Consider the following 8,723-nt stretch of genomic DNA (forward strand, 5'->3'; position numbering starts at 1 on the left):
GAATTTATTTAACACAAGCTGAGTTATGCTCACTACAATGTTGGGTTATTCCAAACCCAACTATTGGGTTGCGCAATTTAGCGCTACTTGACCCAATAGTTGGTTAAAAATTATAACTTTTACTGCTGGTTTGCCCTACTCCTTCCCAACTACTGATCAAAATTATTTTTATTCCATTAAAATATACTCAAAAGCAAGATATGAGTGAACATTTTTTTTTTTTACAAGAATTGCCGCGTATGGTCTCCCAGGATGCAGATGGGACTCCGAAGGCAAGGTGCAGGTAAGGAAATTATTTATTGTCCATAAATCATGCGGGTTACAAACAAAGGAGCACCAGTGTGCCGATAGCACGGGAAGCTAACGAAATAGCGAACAAGAAAGCTTAGCATGTAAACAGGCAAACAAAAAGGCGAAGCTTAGCTCAGGAATCAAATTAGTAGCTGTCGTAACAGTTGCGTGGAAGCAAATAAGAAAGCCAGACTGAGTGTGACGAAAAACGGGGAATAAGTAGCTCTCTGATTAGTGCCCAGGAGCAGGTGAGTGTCCCGAACACTAATCAGAGGCAGGTGAAAACTATCTGCAGTCATGGCAACTAAAACACAAACCCAGTGGTGCTCTAAACAGGAACTGAGGGAGTCAAAAACTAAACAAACATAATCCGGGCAGCGGATCATGACAATAGTAGTTTTATCCAGCATGCTCAAATATTTTCATGTACATAAGATGTGTGATTGTAAATAATGTTAATGAGAATAATCCTTAAAAAAATTCCCTTCAAGAAAAAAGTACCTTTTTCATACACAAAAGCCTTTTACCCAAAAATGCGTTACTCATTAAAAAACAACCCAAAAATGGTTCATAGCTTTGAAAACCCAGAAATTGAGTTAAAATAGTACCCTTATAACCCAAAAAATTGATTGCTCTTCATAAAAATAACTCCAAAATTTAACCCAACACTCGCAACTCATAAATTGGGTTATCAAAATAACCCAGCATTTTTTAGTGTGCAGGTACTGGATACAAATGTGACAGGCACCTATCCCTAGGCACAAGACAGTAGGCCTGCCTTGCATGCCATTTATTTCAATGGTTATGATTTAGACCTATAAACTCTACCTAGCAACAAGTAATCAGACAAATGTGTCACAAGTCAAGAGAACTTAAGAAAAAATTCTCAACATTTTATCAATCACACTGTTGTTTGATTTGAAACAGGAATAAAAGAAACAACAGCAACAGTACTATAGTTGTTGGTTGTTTTGTCACAGTGGGCTAGTGGTTAGAGTGTCCGTCCTGAGATCGGTATGTCGTGAGTTCAAACCCCGACCGAGTCATTACAAAGACTATAACAATGGGACTCATTACCTCCCTGCTTGGCACTCAGCATCAAGGGTTGGAATTGGGGGTTAAATCACCAAAATTATTCCCGAGCGTGGCCACCGTTGTTGCTCACTGCTCCCCTCACCTCTCAGGGGGTGGAACAAGGGGATGGGTCAAATGCAGAGGGTAATTTCACCACACCTAGTGTGTGTGTGTGACTATCAGTGGTACTTTAACTTTGACTTTTTGTGTATGTGTAGCAAATAGTTGGTATACCTTTACAAAAGTTGCTGGCACTCCACTTCCAGAATGTTGATTGTAGACCGGACTCTCAGTCTGGGCAACAACATCATACAGTATATATATATTTGCTTTGAATCAAGGTGTTATGCAAATGAGTGGATGTGTTGTAGTTGCTCTTAATGACCGTCTGAGGGCTGACACATGACGACTGCACCAGGTCGCAGTGTCCCTGAGTGAGGATGGTGGATGATGAAGACGAGGACAGCTCCCGGGTGGACGGTGCAGAGGAAGAGGAGGCGATGGTCAAAGACACGGAGCTTGTCTTCTTCTGCACCCTCTGGACGCTACACCGTGACACACAATAAGTACACACGATCGCCGATAAGCAAGAATACAGTTTTTGAACACAACACAGAGATTGGTACTTACTGGGCCATGTTACAGGCGTTCCAGGCGGCCGTAAGAGGGCTTGATTTGTACTCTGCAAACTAAAAAAAAGGGGAAAGTTTTGTGTTTGCCTGCACTATTACTGTCGTTACACCGAATGCATGTAACAATGTCAATAAATAGTTATGCTGACTGTATATTGATGTTAAATATGGATTAAATAGTCATGTGTCACATCCTGCTCATTTCAAGGGCTTTTGAAATGATCTCAGTTCCCAGTGGGGCGCTTTTTCAAGAAAAGGGTACATCTGCATTCTTCCCCTTTTGGTTGATATACATCTAAACATATATGTAAACGTACGATTAGCAAAGTGTCCCTCCCAATATGAATTATTTAGCTTGCCATGACAATTGTACCGAATTTTTCGGAGTATAAGTCGCTCCGGAGTATAAGTCGCACCGGCCGAAAATGCATAGTAAAGAAGGAAAAAACATATATAAGTCACACTGTCGCATTTTTGCGGGAAATTTATTTGATAAAACCCAACACCAAGACTAGACATTTGAAAGGCAATTTAAAATAAATAAAGAATAGTGAACAACAGGCTGAATAAGTGTATGTTATATGACGCATAAATAACCAACTGAGAACGTGCCTGGTATGTTAACGTAACATATTATGGTAAGAGTCATTCAAATAACTATAACATATAGAACAGGGGTGTCAAACTCAAATACAGAGTGGGCCAAAATGTAAAACTGAACAAATCCGCGGGCCAAGGTTGAACAAATCAACCTTTTAATAGGGACCCAAACAAGTTTTGAATTAAATATTGAACAAGCAAGGCTTATATAACTTTATAGTGACATGCAAAATCCAGTTTCCAATAATAATAATGATGAAAAAATATCAATGGCATATCAAATAAAATTTAAATAAAAATGTAATGCCTCTTTTCTATTTGCAGCCTTCTGAGGTAAATATCAACATTAACTTTTTCCACAGGCTAATAATACATTTGAAAATAAAATAACAATAATGAATGAATCAGACATTCAAGCCTTGAAGAAGCAAAAGAAAGTGCATGAATAAAACGTTAATTATTGCTCAGTTTGCTACACTGATTTGCTTTAACACTGAATATGGAACAAGCAACGCTTATATAACTTAACAGTGCAAAATCAACTTTCAAAAAACAAACGAAAAAACATCAATGGTATATTAAATAAAATAAAAATAAAAATGTAATGCCTCTTTTCTATTTGCAGCCTTCTGAGGTAAATATCAACATTAACTTGGTGGGCGGAGGCGGGGTTGGGGGGGCGGGGCTTGGTGGCAGCGAGGGGGTGTATATCGTAGCGTCCCGGAAGAGTTAGTGCTGCAAGGGGTTCTGGGTATTTGTTCTGTTGTGTCTATGTTGTGTTACGGTGCGGATGTTCTCCCGAAATGTGTCTGTCATTCTTGTTTGGTGTGGGTTCACAGTGTGGCGCATATTTGTAACAGTGTTAAAGTTGTTTATGCGGCCACCCTCAGTGGGACCTGTATGGCTGTTGACCAAGTATGCTTGGCATTCACTTGTGTGTGTGTAAAAGCCGCATATATTATGTGACTGGGCCGGCACGCTGTTTGTATGGAGGAAAAGCAGACATGACAACATGTTGTAGAGGACGTTGAAGGCAGTGCCTTTAAGGCACGCCCCCAATATTGTTGTCCGGGTGGAAATCGGGAGAAATTCGGGAGAATGGTTGCCCTGGGAGATTTTCAGGAGGGGCACTGAAATTCAAAAGTCTCCCGGGAAAATCAGGAGGGTTGGCAAGTATGAGTATTAGCGGTGAATGCGGTGTATAATACCGGTGGGCCAGCTCTATTGTTAATTTGATATTGCCTCAAGGGCCAAATGAAATTACACGGCGGGCCAGAGTTTGACACCCATGATATAGAACATGCTATACGTTTACCAAACAATCTGTCACTCCTAATCCCTAAATCCCATGAAATCTTATACGTCTAGTCTCTTACGTGAATGAGCTAAATAATATTATTTGATATTTTACGGTAATGTGTTAATAATTTCACACATAAGTCGCTCCTGAGTATAAGTCGCACCCCCGGCCAAACTATGAAAAAAACTGCGATTTATAGTCCGAAAAATACGGTACCTGCATCCGTCTAACTTTGTCAAGAAGCCTCTTTTGTGTTCAAACAAGGGACGTAAAGGCATGCTTAGCTGGGTTTGGTGTGGACGAATTTGCACAGAATCCTGGTGAGCCCCTTATGTCCAATATTTGTTACTAAGCACTGGACAGGTGTCTTAGAAGCTTTCATTGTTTTAATTAGTACTGTCAGTTTTAATTAGATTAATCAGACTTTTTAATTTATATGAATCGTGATTAGTCACAGTAAATTACAGTGGCACTTCTAATTGGCATAACGAATATCACAGTGAACCATGTAAGATCTGACCATAACCTCCAGTCTTACTCGCCAGCTTGCGATAGCGATTTCAACCATTGCAACAGAGAAAGAGAAAGAAGGACAATACTGAGAAAAAGAAATTAATTAAAGATATAAATCATTGAAAACATGACTGAGCATGTAGGCGACTTGGTGAAGCATTCAGTGCATATGTAAATGGTAAATGGGTTATACTTGTGTAGCGTTTTTCTACGTTCAAGGTACTCAAAGAGCTTTATGACACTATTTCTACATTCACCCATTCATACACACATTCACTCACTGATGGCGGGAGCTGCCATGCAAGGCCCTAACCACGACCCATCAGGAGCAAGGGTGAAGTGTCTTGCCCAAAGGACACAACAGACGTGACTCGGATGGTGGAAGCTGGGGATCGAACCAGGAACCCCCCAAGTTGCTGCCAGGGCCGCTCTACCACCCAAGCCACGCCATCCCCGTAATCCCCATATCGCTGCGAGTCTGCACCATACTGATGCAGAATGAGTCCAACACCGGCCAAGGTCGTTAAAACAATTATCTTAACGGCGGACATTTATCCATGAAAATATGCTGAAGCTGCTGATATTGCGTTTGACGGAGAAGCAATTTGGAGGAGATACCAGATCTTTGTGGCAACTGTAGTCTTAGTACTGTAGTATATTTTTTTCATAGTATTGTCACATGGGGATGGAGTCACATGGTGGGGGTTGTCTTACGTCAGCGCCGCAAGTAGTAAAACCCGCTGTTTGTTTTGTATTCACAATAAATCAACATGAATCAGTAGTTTTTGGACCAGTGTTCACAAACTTGTTCAATCAATCAACCAATCAATGTTTACTCTATATAGCCCTAAATCACGAGTGTCTCAAAGGGCTGCACAAGCCACAACGTTAGCTTTCCGTTGAGAGCGAGCAATGGTGGTGGTGGTTGAGAGGAGAGTTGCTGTATGGTGAATACTGGAAAATGTTCGATGCGTTGAAACAGTCAGCCTTGATGTATTGCAAAAGGTGACAACATTGACGTCGTAATACATTAATTTTACCTAATTATAGTTTTTTCAAGGTACAAGCTGCATCACAGAACCAAGTACTCTTATATCCCGAGGTACAACTATACTTGCTTACATGATTTCAGTAAAATTTAAAAAAGACCCCGAGATTTTAAAACAAATGCAGTTGTATTCTGTAGTAGTTGAGTAGTAAAAAAAGATCAAAGATTTTGTAGATTTAACGACATGTTTTTATCTAATCGGTGCTTAATTTCAATGAATTCAGTCAATGAACGTGAATGTCCTGCTTTTGATTTTGACGTGAATGTCCTGCTTTTGATTTTATGATGCAACATTGACACCCATTGAACATTCTGAATTTCAAATTAACCAAACATGCATGTTTTGCAATGTGGGAGGAAAAGCCACGGAAAATCAACAAAGAACCTGCAAACCCGCTGTAAGCAAACACACAAATCATCACAAAAAAAACCCCAAATCAGATCAAACTAAATAGGACAATAAAACAATTAATAAAACATTTTTTAAACATGTATGAAACACACATAAAAAAATATTTGAAACAAAATAACATTACAATAAGACAATCCACCGGCCCACAGTCCACTTTGCTACATTTCAAGAAGCCAAAAATGATTAATGATGAACTCATTAGATTTTCCCAGATGATATCTCATTGCAATTATGAATGCAGACAAAGGAGGGCTGTTGTTGTTTTTTTTAGTAACAAATCATAAATCTATGTCAGTGCTAACGTCATTATATTTGTCATAACTTTCACCCGGTGTCAAGTTACACACCTGAACACACACATCAAATTCAGGGTTTGCACATTGTAGACGTGCAGCATGAATGATAAATCAGTATCACCATCCTGCTACCCGGAGATAAAATATGCATATTGGTGTGTGCGGCAGGGACGAGCCATTATCTTCCATTCAAAGCAATCATTCCTGCTATTGAGGCCAAACATGAGCTCATGAGGTCTTTTACACCAAAGACAAGAGTTTGTGTCGCCAGCCGGCTACTGTCCTGATCCCAGAGAAGGAGTTGACAGACAACACTGAGGTTCAAATGACCAAGCTAAATTAAACTGCGACCTCCTGAGCACAGCAGAGCCTCTCTGACCTTAGACAAATCCTCACACAAACACACCAAACAACTTCACTGCGGACCTTGTCATCGTTATAAGTTGTCATGGTTTAAATACTCCATCAGTTGCAATAAAGGATTGCACTGCGATAAGATAAAAAGAAGCTGCAGCACTAACAAGAACAAGTAACATTCTGGTTTGCTGAATAGTGTTTTAAAGTGCAGTAAGAGTACAAATGGAATAGTATCTTATTTTTTGTTATCACAACTTCATAATTCAGCGAGCCTCATCTGACACTAAATTGGCTTTTCCAATAAGGCAACTCAATTTTCTTTGTTTTTGTTTTCCTGACCAGTCATACAAATATTAGAAAGTATATTAAACGTGTATCCTGCTGTGAAAGATGAATACAATAATATTTAAAATGATAGATGTGTCCTTTTTTGTGTACTTTTTATTCTTGTCACATATATCGTACATTGTATATTTCAGGTAACAAGAAATCATAATGACTTTATGATACTCTTAACATTATAAATGCAGTATTATTACAATCCAATATTTATGTTTGGTAACACTTTAGCATGGGGAACACATTCACCATTAATTAGTAGCTTATTAACATGCAAATTAGTAACATATTGGCTCTTAATTAGTTATTGTTAAGTACTTATTCTGCATGGCCTTACTATGCAACAACCCTAACCCTAACCCTCTAACCCTCTAACCCTAACCCTAACCCTAACCCTACCCAAATAACTCTAAATTAGGTCTTTATTACTTACAATATGTTCCCCTAGTGTCCAAATAACTCTTAATTAAGTATTTGTTACTTAGAATATGTTCCCCATACAAAAGTGTTACCTTGCGTTTTAGTGTAATTCAAGTACATGGAATTGAGGCTTGTCCCGATACGTTGTTTTCACTTACGATACAATACCGATATTGGAGCCTTGAGTGTTGGTCGGTACCAATATTAATCCAATAAGGTTGTCCGCAGTTCTTATTTTGTAGGGTGGATTGTCAAAAACCGGGGAGTCAGATGGAATTACAATGGTTGATATGGAAACACTAACTTTATGATGTAGATGCTTTTGAAGTGAAGTGGTCATTTGTAATATGGTGACATCTAGTCAGAGGTGGGTAGTAACGCGCTACATTTACTCCGTTACATCTACTTGAGTAACTTTTGGGATAAATTGTACTTCTAAGAGTAGTTTTAATGCAACATACTTTTACTTTTACTTGAGTATATTTATAGAGAAGAAACGCTACTTTTACTCCGCTACTTTTATCTACATTCAGCTCGCTACTCGCTACAAATTTTTATCGATCTGTTAATGCACGCTTTGTTTGTTTTGGTCTGTCAGACAGACCTTTATAGTGCCTGCGTTTCAACAAATACAGTCACTGGTGACGTTCACTTCGTTCCACCAATCAGATGCAGTCACTGGTGACGTTGGACCAATCAAACAGAGCCAGGGGTCACATGACCTGACTTAAACAACTTGAAAAACGTATTCGGGTGTTACCATTTAGTGGTCAATTGTACGGAATATGTACTGTACTGTGCAATCTACTAATAAAAGTTCCAATCAATCAATCAATCAAAAGTGTGAAGGAAAAAAGACCCTTTTTTATTTCAACCGTACATCCTGTCAAAAGCCTAAAGACTGACTTCACAGTTCCTGTCTTCACAATAAAAGTGCCGCTCCATCGCGCCTGCGCTTTCAAAATAAGAGTCTCCGAAAGCCAGCACAAACAAGCTAGCAAGCTACGGAGTTTGCCGCCAATGTATTTCTTGTAAAGTCTATAAAAACAAATATGGAAGCTGTACAAATAAGAAGCCAAAAACCAACCACTTTCATGTGGTATTAGACAGAAAGGAGGAACTTTTTTTCTCCTCCATTTGAAAACGTGGACGTTATCATCACTACTGTCTGATTCCAATCAATGCAAGTCATCAGAATCAGGTAATACACCAACTTATATTCTTGTCTTCATGAAAGAAAGGAATCTATATGTGTTAAACATGCATGTATATTCATTAAAACACCTTTAACATGTAAACAAAAACGGCAAAATAAATAAATATAAATTACATACTGTATATATCAATGTATGTATATATATATATATATATATATATATATAAAAAAAATAAAAAAAAAATATATATATATATATATATATATATATATATATATATATAT

General features: G+C 38.5%; 1 protein-coding gene across 3 annotated transcripts in view; it reads right to left on the reverse strand.

The window, feature by feature from the left end:
* The window catches only part of myot (myotilin), a 70,562-nt gene extending 63,015 nt beyond the window's left edge, over nucleotides 1-7,547 (reverse strand). For 2 of the 3 annotated variants that reach the window (XM_061927950.2, XM_061927952.2), the window contains exons 1-4: nucleotides 7,451-7,547; nucleotides 1,996-2,054; nucleotides 1,751-1,910; nucleotides 1,600-1,659 (exon numbers count right to left, since the gene is read on the reverse strand). In XM_061927950.2, the coding sequence (XP_061783934.2) occupies nucleotides 1,600-1,659; nucleotides 1,751-1,910; nucleotides 1,996-2,003 (228 nt within the window). In that variant the 5' untranslated portion in view covers nucleotides 2,004-2,054; nucleotides 7,451-7,547. Of the gene's footprint in view, nucleotides 1-1,599; nucleotides 1,660-1,750; nucleotides 1,911-1,995; nucleotides 2,055-7,440 lie in introns of all 3 variants that reach the window. The other variant, XM_061927951.2, reaches the window with a different exon arrangement.
* Nucleotides 7,548-8,723: the final 1,176 nt, after the last annotated feature.

Source organism: Nerophis lumbriciformis, linkage group LG35, assembly GCF_033978685.3.
Source record: "Nerophis lumbriciformis linkage group LG35, RoL_Nlum_v2.1, whole genome shotgun sequence".
Classification (NCBI taxonomy): domain Eukaryota; kingdom Metazoa; phylum Chordata; class Actinopteri; order Syngnathiformes; family Syngnathidae; genus Nerophis; species Nerophis lumbriciformis.